At 36.9% G+C, this 21359-nt stretch overlaps 1 protein-coding gene across 1 annotated transcript in view; it reads left to right on the top strand.

The window, feature by feature from the left end:
• Positions 1–21359, top strand: part of LOC148944034 (A disintegrin and metalloproteinase with thrombospondin motifs adt-2-like) — a 74342-nt gene that overhangs the window by 27116 nt on the left and 25867 nt on the right. Inside the window, exons 7-9 of the mRNA XM_089100325.1 lie at positions 51–262; positions 7558–7610; positions 11884–12025. Of these exons, the coding sequence (XP_088956451.1) occupies positions 51–262; positions 7558–7610; positions 11884–12025 (407 nt within the window). The remainder of the gene's footprint in view (positions 1–50; positions 263–7557; positions 7611–11883; positions 12026–21359) is intronic.

Raw genomic sequence — 21359 nt, 5'->3', positions numbered from 1 at the left:
GTAACACCAAATAAATTAAAGGATTTAAGTCTTGGTAACCTTTTTTTCAGATGCAAGCCATTTATTATCAATCGAGCTTAGGGAGGGCTGTCAACCTCGCTGTTGTTCGTCTCGAATTTTTTTCGAGGAATCCAAGTGACTTTGACCCTGCTGGAGGCGAACGAGGTGGGCTACTTGAGAACTTCTGTTCCTGGAATGCTGCCAAAAATAATCAAGACGACTCAAGCCCTGACCATTGGGACATGGGTCTTTACGTTTCTGCGTAAGTATCATGAAAATTCAGTCTTGTCTGAGTAACACTTTTGCTTAGAGGGAATATTTTGAAAAAGAAAAGTAGGCCTAACGGAAAATGACATAAGCCTATGGTTTTGAAACGCAAGGGGGTATCCACATTCAGAATTAGCGTATCTATAATAATAATAATAATAATTTATTACAAACCCGCTATAAAAAAGAAGCATGAAGAAGCGGAGCAAAACAAAAGAAAAGAGAAAATAAAGACGAAAACAAATCAACCGAACATAATAATCTACTAAATACAAACAAATCACACTTCAACTATCAAGCAAGAAAGTCGCTGGGAAATCAAATAATAGTGCCCTGTGTTTCACGAGAGCTTGTTTTTCAAAATTCGGCATGAACTCAACAGGATCAGGTATATGATACTTTTCTAGCAGACCAGTGTTACGGAGGTAAAGTGGCAGACCAAGCAGAAACTTTAAATATTTGCAAAAGCCTGAACGGATTCGCAACATATCCGAATTCGATAGCCAATGCCAAACGGGTGAGATGTAGTGAGCAAAGGGAAGAGCGACGGCACGATACAACCTAGCAAGGATATGCTTATTAAATTTAAACTTCAGGGCTGCAAGTTTAGCATACCCAGACCGAAAACCCGACAGAACCTGGTCAACAAAAAGAGCACGCGAGCTTCTGAGGTCGCTTCCATATGTGATACCTAGGTACTTCAACTTGCGGCTTGGAAGTACTACTTGCCCTGCAACGGTAACACGGGTAGCCTCGCGACGGGCAACTTCAGACGGCGCACGCGGGGGTTCAAATACAAGAAATTCTGTTTTAGCAGGGTTAATAACCAGACCAATATTAGTATAACCTCGACTTAGGAGATCGATATTAGCTTGAAGGTTACAAAGCGATGTGCTCACCAGTAATATGTCGTCTGCGTAGCACAGTAGGCTCACATCCATACATTCAGTGTTAAAACCACCGTTAATCTTTTTTGTTACCGACGAGGTTAGTGAATTGAAGAGTACAGGGCTTAAAACCGACCCTTGACGCAGTCCCCGGTGAAGCTTAATCGGTTTCGACAGGAGTTCACTACTCAACTTAACACGGATAAGGCTACTCGAATACCAGTGCCATAGGACGGCCGCTACATGCGGGTTCACACCTTGGTGCAGCAGGTTCAAAATTAACTTTGAATGAATTACCGAATCGAACGCCGCGGACACATCTACTGCACAAATTAAAAGAGTCCGTGATTGATTCTGAGCTTTCGATACTATACGCGTAAGAAGGCGATGTGCAAATGCACAACCGAGGTGGCGACGGAACCCGAATTGTCGATTGTCAATTTTACACTTTCGTAACAGCTCAGGTAACAGAAGTCTCTCTAACACTTTGCTTAATGTACTAGAAACTGTTATAGGCCTATAGCTGAGAGCAGAGGTTACGATTTTTTCCCTTCTTCAAGACGTTAGACACAATACCTAGGGCAAACGACCTAGGGACTGCACCAGAATCAAGGCACATTTGATATAGCAGCGTCAAGTGCTCAATGAGCAGAGGTGAGCCACAGCGGAGGTGTTCAGTCACAATTCCGTCGTGCCCGGGAGCCTTGCCCTTTCTCAGCTGCTTAATAACCTGGAGCACTTCGCCTATTGAGACGGTAAAATAGTTCCGTTGGCTCAAGAGGGACGCAAAAGCTCGTGAGAGCTCACTATCACTTTCGGTTGTTAGTTGGGCATGTTTAATCCCAAAAACTTCACTATAATGTTTTACCCACTGCTCCTCAGGTATGTTACTAGCAGGGTTTGTCACTGGTTTAGACTGTCTAAAAGACTTCCACATATATACAGGATTATTTGCTGCTTCTTGGGAAGCAAGTTCGGCTTCGGCAGCTTTAAGATCACTTACAGACTTATTATAAGTTTTTTTCGTGTTGCGGAACTGCTCAAACAATACACCTGACCTAGGCCTCTCGCAATCGCGCAATAATCTCAGCCAAAAATTAGCACGAGGTTTGGCTTGCATTACTTTAGGAGAGCGACTCCAGCCAGGCTTGCTGATTCCAGGTTTAAAACGGCGAGTGGGTACAGAAGCCTGCTCAGCCGTTTTCATTGCATGTATAATCTCAGTACAATAAATGTCTAGTGCTACCAAATCACTCGAGCCATGCATCAAGAGCTGAAAGGGAACTTTTATCTTTCCGAGAATCTCATCACATGTCTGTTTATACTGGTCGGCGTTTATTTTATTCCACTCAGTCTTGGTAGCATAAATTTGGGGTTGATCGGCCTACACGAGAAGAAGTTAGCCTTAAAGCACAAGCCAAGGTGATCACTTACTGTGTGCTCAGAGTCCACGGTGACTGGAGCACCTAGAGAGAAGTTACATAGCACATGGTCAATGTTTGTCGTTGAACCGGAATTATGGATGTACGTATATGCGTCAGTCTTTTCACAGAGATCATACCCAGCTGGGATTACTGAGAAGAAGATTTCGGAGAGCTTATTTGATGGGTTCGTTAAGTCGCACTGAAAGTCACCGCAGACTAGCACTCTTTGATTGCCCAGCCTAATAAGTAAGCGCGAGAGGCGGCCACAAGCTTCCGAGAACCGTTTTTCGGAAGAGAGGGTGTTTAGGTTTGTTGGTAGATAAACCGTGATCAGAACAAAACCCCCGGGGCCAGGAAAATCTACAGCGAGGAAGAACTCACACGATTCCAGCTTTTGACATTCAAGCGAACTGTCCGTTATGATAGCAGTGCCCCCACTAGGTCGACCACGGACTGAGGACCTTTTTGCTTCATGCATGAACACAGTTTTTTGATTCAACTGCTCGAAAAGACCAAAATTTTCGGAGGTGAGTAAATGTTCTTGTAAGCACACAACATTAAATTGACAGCATAGTTCTTTAACGTAGTCTAGTTTGACTGAATTGTGCCCATAGATATTTCGGCAGATGATGGAGAGAGAAGTCATTTCGTTGTAGTGGGCTTTTTCATAGCATTTCTAACTAGTGGGCATCTCATGCTGTATGAGGGGTGGGTGTTGTGGCCTTCTGGGCATAGAGCACATTTAACTGTGGTGGACGTGCATGGGGACGTCCGTGATGCGACGTGGGCACCGGCGCACTTAGAGCACTTCGGAGCGTTGCTGCAGGCACTAGAGAGGTGCTCGAAAGATTGACAGTTAAAACATCTCTTGGGGAGCTCTTTATAGGCCTCAACCCGGAAGTGGGTGTAGTCTACAAATATTCCGCGTTTAATTGTCTGATCTCGCGCGAACGAGTCTATGTACGCCAGGTGGCGCATGCCAAGCGTGATGGAACTATGTGGCACACATGGCGTTCTAAGATTTACAATAAATGGTGGAAAGTGGTCACCCCTCGCTAATGTGACTAGATATATATTTCTATTTTTCGTTTCGAAGAATCAGCCGTACATTTTTCATATCAGATTTACTAGCCCCCTGCATGAAGTTAAATAGTTGGACGTAAAATAAAATTAGAATACAAAAATGGATAAAATGTTTACTTGAGGTGCTAGAACTTTGAACAAAAAGGTGACACCAGTCCTGAAAAGGAGAGCTGTGGCAAGTCTGTTATAGGCAGCGCCTTAGCGCTGCCTAAGTAAAGAACGATGTGGGCACATTGTGTTTTTTTTTTCTCCATTCCCGGGCACTTCGTATCGAAGGAGTTGTCATAGATACTTCGAAAAGGGCTCGTTCTATTGGAAATTGGAGTAGCCAGTGCCCTTTTTAATAGTCGAAAGTGATTGGAAGGCAACTAGACCCCCCCCCTACGCCCATAATTCCCCCAAACAAATCCAATCGAAATTTTGAGACAGCCCTTTTGTTCAGCGTAGTTGATTTCCAGATAGCAAATAAAAGTGATTGGAGGGCAACTACCACCACACGCCCATCATTCCCCCAAACACATCCAATCAAAATTTTGTGATAGCCATTTTGTTCAGCGTTGTTGATTTCCAGATATAAAATATGTTTTTGAGGAGGATACTCCCCCACAACCCTCAGGGCACGGGTTTCAATTTATGCCCCGGGGGCATATAATGTTTTTATAGAAGGTGTTGTCGTAGAAACTTCAAAAAAGCTCATTTGATTGGAAATTCAAAGGGCTAGTGCTATTTTTAATAGTAGAAATAGATTGGAGGGCAACTAGCCCCCCCCCACGCCTATCATTCCCCCAAACACATCCAATAAAAATTTTGAGATAGCCATTTTATTCAGCGTAGTTGATTTCCAGATAGAAATTATATTTTTGAGGAGTACACTCCCCCACAACCCTCTGGGCAAGGATTATAAGTTATTCCCTGGAGCATATAAGGTTTTTATTGAAATCTTTGTCGTAGAAACTTGGAAAAGGGCTCATTCGATTGGAAATTTAAAGGGCTAGTACCCTTTTTAATAGTCGAAAGTGATTTGAGGGCAACCATCCCCTCTCTCACGCCCACCTTTTCCCCAAACACATGCAATCAAAATATTTAGATAGCCATTTTATTCAACATAGTTGAAAGTTTTGGAAATTAGGTCTCTAAGGATAACAGCCTCTCTCCCCACAGCCCTAAGGGCAAGGATTGTAAGTTATGCCCTGGGGGCATATAAAGTTTTTATTCAAAGCGTTGTCATAGAAACTTAAAAATGGCTCATTCAATTACAAATTGAGAGGGCTAGTGCCCTTTTTTAATAGTTGAAAGTGATTGGATAGCGACTAACGCCCCTCTCACACCCACTATTTTCCCAAACACATCGAATTAAAATTTTGAGATATGTATTTTGTTCAACGTAGTTGAAAGTTCTAGAAATTAGGTCTTTTAAGATGATAACCTCCTTCAGAGCCCTCAGTGCAAGGGTTGTAAGTTATGCCCTGGGGGCATATACAGTATATAATGAAAGTTTTTGTATAAATCATAGGAAGCAGGATCGCGCTTCCTAAGTAAAGAAAGGGGATACACGAGAACGATACAAGAAACGGGGACTAGGTAAAGAGGAGGACACAACCCTCAGGGCAAGGGTTTTAAGTTATGCCCTGGGGCATATAAGAACGATATTGGCACAATGTATTATTTATCAATTTTTTCCTTTAGAGCAGGGCACTTCGTGTTGAAGAAGTTGTCGTAGAAACTTCGAAAAGCGCTCATTCAATTGGAAATTAGAGTGGCTTGTGCCCGATTCAATAGTTGAAAGTCGAAAGGCGACTAACACCCCTTCCATGCCCACTATTTCCCGAAACACATCCAATCAAAATTTTGAGATAGCCATTTTGTTCAGCGTAGTTGATTTTCAGATAGAAATTATGTTTTTGAGAACAGTTCCCCATAGCCCTTAGGGCAAGGATTGTAAGTTATGCCCTGGGGGCATATAAGGTTTTTTATAGAAGGCGGTGTCGTAGAAACTTTAGAAAAGGCTCGTTCGATTGGAAATTCAAAGGGATAGTGCCCTTTTTAATAGTCGAAACTGACTAGAGGGCAACTAACCCGCCTCTCACGCCCAGCTTTTCCCCAAACACATCTAATCAAAACTTTGACATAGCCATTTTATTCAATGTAGTTTTAAGTTCTGGAAATTAGGTCTTTGAGGGTGACAACCCCCCCACAGCCCTCAGGGCAAGGGATGTTAATTATACCCAGGGGGCATATAAGGTTTTTATAGAACGCTTTGTCATAGAAACTTCAAAAAGGGCTCATTCAATTGGAAATTGGAATGGCTAGTGCCCTTTTTAATAGTCGAAAGTGATTGGAAGGCAACTAACACCCCTTCCATGCCCACCATTTCCCAAACACATCCAATAAAGATTTTGAAATAGCCATTTCGCTCCACGCAGTTCAAAGTTCAGGAAATTATACCTTTAAACAGGACACTCCCCTCACAGTCTTCAGGACAAGGGTTATAAGTTGTGCCCGGGGGGCATATAAGGTTTTTATTGAAATCTTTGTCGTAGAAACTTGAAAAAGGGTTCATTCTATTGGAAATTCAAAGGGCCAGTGCTCTTTTTAATAGTCGCAAGTGATATGAGGGTCAGTGACTCCCCTCTCACTCCCATCTTTTCTCCAAACATATCCAATCAATATTTTAGATAGTTCCTTCATTTAACATAGTTGAAAGTTTTGGAAATTAGGTCTTTATGGATGACAACCCCCCCCCCCCCCACAGCCCTCAGGGCAAGGGTTGTAATTTATGCCCTGGGGTTGTATAAGGTTTTTATTGAAAGCGCAGAAACCCCTATGCCATCCCAAGGCCAGAACAAAATTTGCACTTTACTGAAAAAATACAAATGAATTTGCATTTTCAGTTTAATATACATATACTGATATTTAGTTATCAAAATGTTAATATTATTTGATTTATTAAATTTATAAAAGTAAAAACATTTATATTTTTTCAGTAAAGTGCAAATTTTGTTCCGGCCTTTGGAAGGCATAGGGGTTTTGCGCCCAACTTATGTTAATTTCTGCTCGTTTTGAGTTTGACTCGGCTGATTATTGTAATTTTTGTTCGTTTTGGGTTTCATTTATTTATCGATGCTGATTCGTGGTAGTTTCAAGCTTGGCAGATTATTTGATTTTATTTTTGCTCATTTTTTGTTTAATGGAGTTCTTTACTTTTCTTTGAAAAACTTATTTTGTGGAAAACGTTTTTTTAATTAATTTCATAAATACACAATGAAAGTGACAACAACATGCTTAACTGCAATAAGCTGCTGAAAATGCCTCGTTTTGTGCTATTTTATGAAAGAACAAGAGTAAAACTCACTAATCTCTAAAGAACAGTGCAATTAGGAAAATTCTGTAACAGATGTAAAATCGCTTGAATGCGTAAATCAAGTGCCAGATAAAACAATGCCATGTTGAGAAACTAAGAATGTATATCTTATAAGTGTCTTCCTCTTTAGCACCAGTGTCCACTCTTGTTAAGATCCGTAAGCCCTTCAGGGGTGGCGTTAAGTAAAACTCATCTTTCTACTGAAGCTATACCTGATTACATGTCCGACATGGCTTTTCGTTCAGACTAAAAGCACTAAAAATCAATATTTTTTTATTGGTTAATTGGAATATTTGTAAATGAAGAGTAAAAAAATTACTTAAAGCCAATGTGGGTGGCTATGGTTGACAGATTCATGCCGTTTTGCCCAATTCAAGGGGTAGAAGAAGGTGATAGACTTTGTCTGTAGGACAAGTGTTCAACAAATGATTTTTATCTTTGTGTACATTTACATCTGTATTTAGTCAAATATTTCTTAAATTTATTCAAATTGTTAAAAATGTATATTTATTTTAAGAAATTCATCTTTTTTCAGTCTCGACTTTTACGCCAAGGATGCAGGAGGAAAGCCAAATTATATTACAATGGGTAAGAAACAATCATCCTCTTTTGTTACACAGGGTAGCAATGGGTAGCAATCGTTAACTACACAGGAAGGATAAGGGAGAGATGTTTTAATCCCTCAGAGATTGGTTTGAAGGATACCCTCTTCCATCCACACACAGAAACAGGAATATTATATTCCTTAAAAATACATATTTTTGTGACTGAACACTACCAGAAAAAATACTGAAAGGTATCCCCCCCTCCCTCCTTCAAAGTTAAGACCCTGATATCATATAGAAACCGCCGTTTATGAGCAAAACTAGATATCATTTTTCATGTTAACAAATTGCAAATGCAGAGCGACCCGAGCCAACAATGACCGAAACTAACAGTAAAAGGGGGGAGGGGATTTAGAAATAATATATACACATCAAAAGAATCTGGTCTTCATCCCAAAAATATAGACACATAATTAGACCCTCTTTGACTGCAACACACCAATTTGTTTTTATTTGCAATGAATGCATTCTTTCTTATTAGTATTAAATAAAAAAAGTAAGTTTTTTTTAACTGAAAGTAAGGAGCGACATCAAAATTTAAAACGAACAGAAATTGTTCCGCATATGAGAGGGGCTGTCCTCTCCTCAACGCCTCGCTCTTTACGCTAAAGTTTGACTCTTTCTCACGAACTCTATTTTTTAAAGCAATAAAAAAATCTTAAAGTTAAAACTTAAGCTTTAAACTCAAGACGAAAAGAAATTATACTATTCCGTATATGAAAGGGGTTGCCCCCCCCCCCCCTTAACACCTCGCTCTTTACGCTAAAGTTTAAATTTTCTCCCAATCCTTTAAGAACGATTTCTGAAACACTATGTACTTTTTTTCAAAAGTACAAAAAAACTTTAGGGTACAGAGCGAGGTGTTGAGGAGGACGGCAACCCCCTTCATATACGGAATAGTATTATTTCTGTTTGTTTTAAATTTTAATGTCGCTCCTTACTTTCAGTTAAAAAAACTTGTTTATTTTTATTTATTTTCTGAACGTTTTTGAATTAATACAGGTTTTGATTTTGGCTCAGAGTACATGAATAATTAAAACGAATTTTGCATATTAATTTTACTTTTATTTGGTTAAATGGCTCTCTCGAAAGTTGTTTAATTTTACTTACGAACGTTTTTATTAGTAATAAATATACGTAACTTACGAATTAACTTACGTAACGAACTTCTATATCCATATATTTATATTACATATATTAGGGGGTTTGCCTCCTAGTCAATACCTAGCTCTTTACGCTAAGGTTCGAATTTTTTCCAAATCTTTAAGAATGACCCCTTAATCAGTAAGGCCGTGAATTTGAATAAATGTTTCTTATGAAAGTACTGAAAAAACTTTAGCGTAAAGAGTGAGGTATTGACTAGGGGGCAAACCCAATCATATACGTAATAGTTTCTGTTCGTTTTAAGTTTTGATGTTGAAAAGTTTTCAGTTGAAAAGTTTTTCAATTGAAAACTTGTTTTTTTTATTTAATTTCTGATCGTTTTTTTTAAATAATGCTGGGAAATCCGGCGTCCCCTTCATAACAATTAACTTCCTCCATGAAAACTTCCTCCTTGGAAAGATCCTCCCACGTGACCCCCGAACCCTCCCCCCCAAAACCTGAGAAAATCCCCCTGAAAACGTCTGTATACTTCCCAATAACCAATACTGTATGTAAAGATTGGGCTAAGTTCATAACTTGCAGCCCTTCCCCCGGGGACTGTGGTGGTCAAGTCAACCTCAAAACCATAGTTATTATATTTTTTGACTATGCTGAACAAAATGGTTATCTCAAAATTTTGATCGGGTGAATTTGGGAAAAAATTAGCGTGGGAAGGGGCCTATTTGTCCTCCATTTTTTGGTCACTTAAAAAGGCACTAGAGCTTTTAATTTCTTTTCGAATGAGCCCTCCCGTGATATTCAAAGACCACTGGGTCGATACGATCACCCCTGGAAAAAAAACAAAAACAAATAAGCATGCATCCGTGATCTTTCATCTTCCAAAAAATACAAAATTTCACGTTTTTGAAGATAGGAGCTTGAAACCTCTACAGTAGTGTTTTCTAATACGCTTAATCTGATGGTGTGATTTTCATTAAGATTCTATGACTTTTAGCGGGTGTTTCCCCCTTTTTTGGAAAACAAGGCACATTTTCTCAGGCGCGTAACTTTCAATTGGTCTAAACTTGATGAAATGTATATATTTGAAATCAGCATAAAAATCTGATTATTTTTATGTATCTATTGATATCAAAATTCCGTCTTTTAGAGTTTCGGTTACTATTGAGCCGCGTCGCTCCTTACTTACAGCTCGTTAACATGAACTGTTTGATTACAAAAACAAGTTCTCAAAAAAAAAGTAAAGAGCGTTCAGGTGAGAAGGAGTAATAAAGGCCATCACAACCATATTTTTGTATGCAGAACGGAACCAACATTATTGGGTTCAAAAAGCCCAAATAATTAGCACAGGGGTGAATCTTATTATTTTTCATTTTTTTTTGCAGTGGCTACAAAAGGGGGTTGGTTTAACTGATCTTGTAGCTTTGTAAAGCAGTAAAACCTGAAGTAATGTATTTAAATTACAACGCAGACAATTCAATTTTGATCATTACTAATTGAAACTCTATTAATATATCTGGATATGCTCTGGATATATATATATATATATATATATATATATATATATATATATATATATATATATATATATATATATATATATATATATATATATATATTAACTTTCTCTTACTTTTTCTAGTCCAAGACAGTTGAAAATACATTATCCCAGCCCTCCCCTTAAAATACCTCACAGTGGGCAGGTTTGAAGTCTATTTAGAGAGTTGAAATCCCTATAGTTTGCTCTCAAAAGAAGAAAGTTTGCACACACCTGGATGCAAATTCTAGAGTACTTGACCTGAAAATATAGTTTGGGAACTCTTCACCTCGTGCAGGAAATACCTCCTGTCTTGGAAACCAAAACGTCGTTCTACATATTCTGATGATAAGAACCGAAGTCTGAAAAAGGAATGGGAAAACGGGCGTTTTTACAGAAAAATGTAAATTTTTCTGATAAGGGGTCCTTTGGATTGGTTACATGTACTCACAGGAGAGAATTCTCCGATGTGAAGGTTTATTCAGCCGCTTTCTCTTTTAATTGCTTTAAAAAAAAAATATATAAATCCGTTGTAGTCCACTCAGAAGCTTGCTCCTTTTTGAGGTACGATGTCCGCTTTTGCTATATTTCCAATGATAGGTATTGAAACTTGAACAAGAAAGGAGAGAAAAGTATTTCTGTTAAGGGGGCCCATGGGACTAGTCTTAGGATAGAATTGCTCTGTGTGCGACAACTCTTTCAGTCTTATGTGACATCTTGCTTTAAAAAACTTAAAAAGTCTAATGGAGCCTTTTGTGATTTCGGCTTTTGTGATTAATGCTGGTAAGTAAACGTATAAATTAGCTGAATCACAGGTATTTGGACGGACAAAAATATCTTGTACAATGAAACAAGCTTATCGCAAAAGAAATTTAACCTGAGTTGATAAGAACAAAACTAGAAATGTTTAAACGTAACTTTGATTCTGGCTTTAATGAATAAATGCGAACGAGTAAACGTATAATTTACCTGAATCAAATTTGGTTGGATTGTACAATGGAATAGATTTATAATGCCATGTTTCTAATCTAGCTTATTAAGAAAAAATTTAAGCATAATTATAATCTTAGCTGGGATTTTGGATTTTATATTAAATATCGTGAAGTAAATATAAAATTTATCTGGATCATAAGCATTCCGACAGACTAAAATATATTGTGCAATAAAATATGCTTATAATGCAACATTTGAAAGATAAATCTCCTTAAAACAATAAAAAAGAGAAAAATATAAACATGTTACGATTTAGACATCATAATAGACATTGGTGACGTGCTATCTCAACGTCTAACGTATCTGAATCAGAAACATTTGGATTCATCAAACATATTTAACGATGCAATACATTTAATAATGAAGCTTCTTTTTTAAACCTATTAACAAAAAACTTATTAAAAAAAAAATTAATCACATATCTGACTGCAGCTACAATTTTGGGTTTTATAATAGATGGTGGTGATTAAATCTATACGGACATATTCATATTTGACTTAAATACTGGTTTAAGAGTAAAATATATTGAGCGATGCATTAAAATTTATGCATAGAAATTTATGGCCCAATGGCGTATCTCTTATAGCTTTTATTTATGGTTTTTAACCTGGCGTATCTCTCTTAGGTCTTGCTGGTGTTGGTGGTGTTTGCACTAAAGATTGGTCTTGTGTGATTGGAGAATTTGGGACAGTAGCACAAAGTGGAAAACCATACCCGTCAACAGGGTTTACAGCCATCTATGTCATGGCACATGAAATAGGACACAAGTAAGTGATTTCTACTATAAAACATAAAATATATAATTTCTATACAAACTCTATACCTATATAAAATACCTATCTTTTCATTATATACTGGATCATTGGTAAAGTTGGTATTAGACCCCAAACCTTAGGATAAATTCAAGGAGGTTTTAGGGTTTTGCACCGCGTTAACAGCGACTAGAAACCATAGCCTTCAACATAATTTTCTTCCATCAATGTCATGGCGCACGAAATAGATCAAAAATGAGTGTTTTAGACCGTAAACAATTCTGTAATGCCTTAAAAAAAAAAAAAAAAAAAAAAAAAAAATCCAAATCACAAAAACAAACTTATTTTGCTTGATCCCATTTTTTTTCCTGACTGGCCCTTCATTCAACATATGAATGCCACTAAAGAAAAAAAAAGAATAAAAAATAGAAAAAATTTATCTATTTTCTATAAAAATAGAAAAAAAACTTATGTGGTGGAATGTCTAAACGGATAAAACAAAAGTCTGTCATAACCTGAAAGGAAATCAGAGGCAACGCTATAGCGTTGCCTACAGTAAAGATCATAAGGCTCGGATGTCTTATTATTTATTTTTTCTTTTTCCCAGAGGCACTTCATATGGAATGGGTGGTCATACAAACTTTGGAGGGGGCTCATTAGATTGGAAATCAGAAGTTCCAGTGCAATTTATAGTAAAAATGATCGGAGGACATCTAGCCCCTCCCCGCACGCCCTTTTTCCTCAATTTCATCCAATGAAAATTTTAAGAAGGCCATTTTGTTAACAGTAGTTCAAAGATCAGACAACGAGAACCCCGGGGTCAACACAACCCCCATGGCCCAGAGTCAGGTGTTGTAAGTTGTGCCCCAGGGCATATAATGTTTTTATGGAAGTGGTGGTCGTATAAGCTTCGGAGGGAACTCAAACTATTAGAGATCGATAGTTCTAATTGCCTTTTTAAGAGTCAAAAATGATCCAATGGCAACTAGCCCCCCCTCAACCCTCTAGTTTCACAAATGTGTCCTATTGAAATTCTTCTATAGCCATTTTTTTCAAAATAGACAAAAGATCGTAAAGATCGTAGAACTAAACTCCATGGATAACACAGCCCCCAGAACCCGGGGGCAAGTGCTGCAAATTATGCCCGGAGACATATCAAAGCTTTATGGAGGGGATGGTCGGATAAACTTTTGGAAAAAAAATCCATATGAGGCCATATGGCTTCATATGGATGGGTCTTATAAGCTGCGGGGGGGGGGCTTCCAGTTGAAAATTGGAAGTTATAGTGCCCTTTTTAAGAGTCAAAAGTGACCAGAGGGCAACTAACCCCTCCTCCCACGCCCTTTTTCCCCAAATATATTCGATAAAAATTTCAAAATAGTTCAAAGATCAGATAACAAAACTCAAAGGTAGACACAACCCCCCAGGGCCCAGGGGTAGGCGTTGTAAGTTATGCCCTGGTGGCATATAAGGTCCTTATGGATGTGTGTATAAACTTCAGAGAGGGCTCATTTCATTGGAAATTGAAAGTTCTAGTTCACTTTTTAAGATTCAAAAGAGATCAGAGGGCAACTAGCCCCCGCCACGCTCTTATGTCCCCAAACCCATTCGATAAAAATTTTGTTAAAAATAGTTCAAACATCAGGTAACAAAACTAACGGGTTGACACAATCCCCAGGACCCAAGGGCTAGTGTATTAAGTTATGCCTCGGTGGCATTTAAGGTTTTATGTAAGGGGTGATCGTATAAACTTTAGAGGTAGCTCATTTAATTGGAAAGTGAAACTTCTAATTACCTTTTTAAGAGTCAAAAGTGATCGAAGGACATCTACCCCCCCCCCTCCCTCCTCCACACATCCGCTTTTCCTTAATTGCATCCAATCAATTTGAGATGGCCATTTTCTTTGAAATAGTCCAACGATCAGATAGCGAAGACTTCGGGGTCAACATACCTCCCTCCCCCCCGGAGCACAGGGGAGGGGTTTTAATTTATGCCATGGGAATACTTCGGAGGGGACTCAAACAATTCGAAATTCAAAGTTTTAGTTCCCTTTTTAGTTTAAAAAGTGATCCCACGGGAAATGGCTCCCCCTCTTCTACCAACTCTTTTTTCCCCAAATGCGTGTGACCGAATTTTTTATGTAGCCATTTTGATCAAAATATACCAGAGATCATATAACAAAACTCCAGGGATAATACAGCCCCCTCCTAGAGCCCGGGGTAAGTGTTGTAAATTATGCCACCGTGACATATAAGATTTGTATGGAAGGACTGGTCGCTTAGACTTGGAAGGGTCTCATTCGATATTAAATCGAAGTATCTAGTACCCTTTTTAAGAGTCAAAAGGGATCAGAGGGCAACTATCCCACCCCCGAGGCCCCCTTTCCCCAAATGCATCTGATTAGAATTTGAAATACTCCAACGATCAGATAGCAAAAATTAGGGTCAACATAACCCCCTGCCCACCAGAGCCTGGGGGAAGGGTTGTAACTTATGCCCCAGGGGCATATAAGGTTTGTATGGACTAGGGAAACTTTCGAGTGGACCCAAATGACTTGAAATTGAAAGGTCTAGCGCCCCTTTTAAGATTCAAAAGTGATCGGAGGGCAGCTAGCCATCCCCAAAGGCCCTTGTTCCCCCAAATGCATCCAATCAAAATTTTGAGATCGTCATTTTGTTCAAAATAATTTAAGGATAAAATAACGAAACTGCGGTGTCAACACAACCCCCAAAGCCCCGGGGCAGGTCTTGTAAATTATGCCACGGGGGCATATACGGTTCTTATGTTAGGAATGGTCACATAAACTTCGGAGGTGGCTCATTCTATTCGAAATTGAAAGTTCTAGTTCCCTTTTTAAGAGTCTAAAGGGACCAAAGGGCAACTAGCCACATTTGCTCTTTACACCAAATCCATCCGATCGAATTTTTGAGAAAGCCATTTTGTTAAAATAAGTCAAAAGATCAGATAAAAAAAGGTCCAGGGTTAATTCAACCCCCAAAATCCGGGGGCAGGTTTTTATGCGAGGGTTTTCAAAATAGTTCAAATATCGAATAAGCCCGACCCCGATCCCCAATCAAAAAAACTTATTTACGATATTTTATTTCAAAACTTCAGGAAGCTGACCTCTGGCCCTCCCTGCATGGCCCGACCCCTCCCTCCAAAAAATTCAAAAAATACTAACGATATTTAATTCCAAAATTTATGGGAACTCACCCCTGGCCCTCCAAAACCCGACTTCCCGCCCCCGAGACAAAAATCTATAACGATATGTTATTCCAAATCTTATGGGAACTGACTCTTAGTCCTCCATGGCATGATACCCCCTCCTCCTCCCCCTCCCTTGAAAACTATCAATTATAAATCATGGGAGTTATCCCCAGGCCCTTCCTCCTTGGCCTACGCCCCCCCTCCCGAAAAAAACTCATTAAAGGTAATTTATTCTAAAATCATGGAAACTGACCCCTGGACCTCCCTCCATAACGCCCCCCCCCCCAAAAAAAAAAAACTGTTAACGAAACTTTATTCCAGAAACCAAGGGATTTAGTTTAATTTTAATTGCTCTTTCCAATTCTGTTCGAGACACCTATATTCTTCACTACAAACAAGAGTTTGGCTACTTCCCCTTCCCCAACCGGTAAAAGAATAAGGCCTACTGCGTATTTGGCGCTTTACAAAACGAATCATATTACAAATATTTTCTTTTGTGCTTATTACAAAATTGAAAATAAAATGAAAATTACTCTGAAGCCAGACCAGGATTTACCAATAGGCCCACTAAGCATTGCGGCTTTCACTATCCCCGAAGTTTCGGGTTTCCCCAAAAATCTTGGACCTTGAAGCGTCAAAGCCTTAAGTTCGGCCTTGAGTGAAGGAAAGTCTTGAGCTTGTGAGCTTTCAGCAATTAATATCATTATATATCAAATATTCAGTCTAGTTTTATTAGTTCTTTCCAAGACTGTTATTTTTTGGGATAAAAAAATATTTTGAAATAGGAAATTTTGGAAGACTTGAAACTTTGGCAATAAAAAACGAAAAGAAATTGATTAAAAAAAAAACATCCCAAAAAAGAATTTTTTAAGGAAAAATAAAGGCCATGTTAAACTTAAGATCAGGAGAAATAAAAACCTACAATAATTCAAACTCACAACGACCAGACATTATTATTACAGAATAACTGAAACCCAAAACGAACAGAAATTAAAGAAATAATCATAGCAAAAAACATTCAACAGTTACTAGTATAAATGAATAAAGAAATCTTAAAACGAGTAAAGCTTAAACTGAATATGCAAATGAAGCTTAAAACGAACAAAAATATTTTGCTGTTGAAGTATAAATGAAACCCAAAACGAACAGAAATTAAATAAACAATCATATAAAAGACACATAAAATAGGTACTTATATAAATGAATAAATATATCTTAAAACTAGTGAAACTTAAATTAAATATGCAAATCAAGCTTGAAACGAACAAAAATTACTAAAAACAAAGTTTGGGCTTTACCTCTTTCTCTCACTAAAAACCTACTGCCTAAAAACCTACGAAAAAAGTCCAAAAACTACCGCGTCTTTGGCGCTCTACTGAAAACGAATTATAAGAAAATGTTTTCTTTTATACATTTTGCAACATTGAAAATAAACATAAAAATTAAAGTAAAATGGAATTTTGGACTGATGAGCTTTCAGCAATTAATATCATTATATATCAGATATTCAGTTTAGTTTTATTAGTTCTTTACAAGACTGTATATAAATGAATAGGTACTTATATATAAATAGGTACTGTATATTACCAATTAATATACCAAATAAAAGTAAAATTGGGGACGGTACATGGATGACGTAATTTCACTCTGGAACTATGGGGAAAATGAGCTTAAGGGTTTTTTAGATCACCTTAATACATATGATAGAAATTTACAGTTTACCTTAGAAATTGAAATCGCAAATAAAATCCCATTCCTGGATGTGTTAGTTATTCGTAGCTTTGATAAACTCAATTTTACTATTTATAGAAAACCAACACAAAATAATAGATATTTGCATTTTACATCAAACCACCCCCTCAAGTTAAAAGAGCAGTCGTAATATCCCTCGTCGATCGCGCCCTAAATATTTGTTCTGATTCCCACATCACAGCAGAATTAAACTTTATCAAGGACATACTTTTTGGAAATGGGTATCCTATGATATTTATTAATAGTGTAATTAACTGTAGACTGAAAAGACATTCCCGTAAAATTAATGATAGCTTACCAAGTGAGATGTCTGACAAGCCCTTAAATATAATTTACCTCCCCTATATCCCAAAAATCACTACAAATCTTAAAAAGTTTGCACAAAAAATAATCTGCATGTAGTATTCACAAATAATTTTAGAATCATAAATTTTCTAAATTCTGGTAAAGATAAAACCCCAGTTACTCGCCAAAGAGGGGTCTATCAAATACCATGCGATTGTGGCAAATATTATATAGGTAGAACACACCAGAATTTAGAAAAGCGCATACAACAGCATAAAGATGATATTGTCAAAGCTTTAAATTCTAATATTTCCACTGTTTCATCAGATTCTGCATTAGGCAGCCATATTTTTGAAAATCCTAACCACAATATACTTTTTGATGAATCTGCCCTTATTAGCAATGACCTAGGCATAAAGCAGGTAGTAAGAGAATCAATTGAAATCAGACTTAAGATTAATAATAATATTTCCTTAAATAGGGACTTGGGGGAATATACACTAAATGCTCTATACACAAATTTAATTAAAAACGATCTTACAAAATATTTTAACAAACCGATAGACATTAACACAGAACCGGTTACAAAAAGGCCTTGGAGGTTAGCTGCCAAAAAGGCTGGATTAGCAATAAGAACATGTTTTTAATTTATTTTCTTTCATTTCATTGAATCGTCTTGTTTTACCTTACTTTTTATCAGTCCTGGTTGAACTTCGCTGAAGTAATGATGCTAGGATTGTTTTGAAAGAATTTCCAATTTTTTGGTTTTATTGGTCGCATGTTGTTGTGAGTCTTTTTTCTTTTGTATATTTCTGTATTGCTGAGGACGGCCCATGGACATAGGGCCGAAATATACATTCAAAATGTATTCACTGTCTTACAAAAAGATTTCCCTTTTGTTCTTCGTACTTTTGTTGTTTGTTCAAAACAAATATAGTTTCACTACAAACAAGAGTTGGGATACTGCCCCATTTCCCTAACTGCAAAAGTCTAAAGCATACTGCGTCATTTGCGCTTCACATTTGCGCTCAACTGTATTACAAATATTTTCTTTTCCAGTTATTACAGCTTTGAAAATGAAAATAAAGTATACAGACGTATTCAGGGGGGATTTTTTCTGGTAGGTGGGGGGAGGGGGTGGGTCGGGTGCTATATGGGAGGATCTTTCCATGAAGGAAGTTTTCACGGGGAAAGAGACATTGCTATGAAGGGGCGCCGGCTTTCCCAGCATTATTAAAGAAAAAGATCAGAAATTAAATAAAAAAAAACAACAGTTTTTCAACTGATTTCAACTGATCAACTGATTGTAATTAAGGGGTCATTTTTAAAGAATTGGAAAAAATTATTCGAACTTTAGCTTAAAGAGCAGGGTATTGACTAGGGGACGAACCCCCTAATATACGTGTTAAAAATTTATGAATATAGAAGTTCGTTACGTAAGTTAATTCGTTAGTTACGTATATTTATTACTAATAGAAACGTTCGTAAATAAAATTAAACAAGTTTCGAGAAAGCCATTTAACCAAATAAAAGTAAAATGAATTTCAAAATTTTGTTTTAATTATTCATGTACGGTGAGCCGAAATCAAAACCTGCATTAATTCAAAAACGTTCAAAAATTAAATAAAAAAAACAAATTTTTTTAACTGAAAGTAAGGAACGACATTAAAACTTAAAACGAACAGAAATTATTACGTATATGAAATGGGCTGTCACCTCCTCCACGCCTCGCTCTTTACGCTAAAGTTTGACTTTCTCACAACTCTATTTTTTTAAACAATAAAAAAACTTTGGCGTAGGGACCAAGGTGTTAAGGAGGAGACAACCACCTTCAAATACGTAACAATTTCTTTTCGTTTCATGTTTCAATGTTATTCTTTTATTTCGGTTGAAAAAACTTGTTTTTTAGATTTAATTTCTTATCGTTTTTTAAATAATGCTGGAAAATTCGGCGCCCCCTTCATAGAAATGCCACTTCCCTCAAGGAAATATCCTCCATGGAAAGATACTACCCCGTAACCCCCTCCTCCGACCCTTCCCCCCCCCAAAAAAAAATTCTTCCTGAAACGTCTATATACTTTCCATTAAACAATACTATATGTAAACAATGGGCAAAGTTCATAACTTGCAGCCCTTCCCCCGGGATATTTGGGGGATTAAGACATCCTCAAAGACATATTTATTATATTTTCGATTATGCTGAACAAAATGGCTATCTCAAAATTTCGATTGGGTCACTTTGGGAAAAAATGAGCATGGGAGGGGGCCAAGTTGCCTTCCAGTTTGTTTGGTCACTTTAAAAGGACACTTGGACGTTTAATTTCCATTCAGATGAGCCCTCTAGCGGTATTCTAGGACTACTGGATCGATACGATCAGCCCTGGGGCAATAAAAGAAAACAACCAACAAATAAACACGCATCCTTGATCTTTTTTCTGGCAAAAAATACAAAATTCCACATTTTTGTAGATAGGAGCTTGAAACTTCTATACAGGGTTTTCTGATACGCTGAATCTGATGTTGTGATTTTCATTAAATTTATATGACTTTTAGGGGTTGTTTCCCCTTTTTTTCGAAAATAAGGCAAATTTTCTGAGGCGCGTAACTTATGATGGGCAAGACTAAACTTAATATAACTTATATATTTCAAGTCAGCATAAAAATCTGATTCTATTGATATATCTATTGGTATCAAAACTCCGGTTTTTACGAGTTTTTGTTGCTATTGAGCCGGGTCGCTCCTTACTTACAGTTCGTTACCACGAACTGTTTGATAGATTTAGCTGTTTTAAAACTAATTTTTTCCACTCCTCTACATAAATATTCTGTATATATTCTATATTTTATATTCTAAATAGGCATGTTTTACTATGAGCCTTGCCTTTGTCTTCTTCTTGTATGCGTAAAGATTGATTTTCAACTTTAGTTTTGTTTTATTCTTTTCGTCGATTTTACTATAAAGCTGGTTTTAAAAAGGTGGTTTTTCATTATATTCTTTCATTTGCGTTTTTTTCCCAATCTTGGGGAGTCTCGTTTCGGCTAATTTGAGTTGATTAGTGGTGACAAAAGACAACCGGTTTCTCTTTTTCTTTCCTTTTTTTTTTTTTTTTTTTTTTTTTTTTTTTTTTTTTTTTGTCCATATGAGAGGAAAATGGTAGTGGTCTATTTTCGAAAGTTTGTTGTACATATATTCGGTTCACAAAAAGGTTTTGGGAGATATCTTGGTGGCCAGCTCTTGTTTTAAGACAATTTAGACATGCTGATTAAACGTATGCAAACCGTTTGTCTCTATCGTGCCATTTCTGAAAGATTTGATATTAGCCATTTACACATATTTTCACCCAGTGAAAGGGAATTAAAAAAATATATGTTTTTGTCGGTATCTATAAAAACTTGACGTGATACAGCAAACAGTTTTCAGATTTGTAAAGCAGCATGAAAAATTACATTAGAAAAGATGTAAGATAAAAACTAGTGCGTGAATAAGCTCTTAAATACCTCTTTATGATGTTTCATTGAACAAAATCCAACAAATGAAGATTAAAAATTGTGTCAATAAGCAAACTTGAATCTGAATTTGAATCTCAAAGAAAAGAGTATAAGAAGTTTATATTTTATTTTTGGTGGGGAATAATTTTGTAAATCTGGTTCAGTATAACTGTTTTTTGATGATACAAAAATACCTGCAAAAGCAGTATTGTTGCTCCGCAACACAATTACACAGATATTTAGCTATGCAATTACTTACAAAGTTTAATTTGGCAATGACAATTATTCACCCGTACATCGTACAATTACAAATTATAATTACACCAATGTAATTAAATATAAAAATTATATATTCCTTTCTGTGTTGAAAGAAGACAAAAGAATAATGGAAGATATGATTGAATTTAAATTATCTTTAATTAAGAAATGCATGAAAATGTAAAACCTTCAGAAATAATTTCATAATTTAGGTTCAAGAGGCATAGCTAAAATGCGTAAGTGTAAATTAAGCATTTTAGTGATAGAGCTCATTAAGATAAAAATCTTATTAAAGCATTTTCAGTTGAATATATAAAACAGCAGTTTATTTTTAGAACTAGGAATTACAAGAAAAGCA

This window comes from Artemia sp. Qi Xiang Cuo, chromosome 14 (genome assembly GCF_049724085.1).
Source record: "Artemia sp. Qi Xiang Cuo chromosome 14, ASM4972408v1, whole genome shotgun sequence".
NCBI classification, from domain to species: domain Eukaryota; kingdom Metazoa; phylum Arthropoda; class Branchiopoda; order Anostraca; family Artemiidae; genus Artemia; species Artemia sp. Qi Xiang Cuo.
This window is presented reverse-complemented; position numbering and strand designations above follow the sequence as displayed.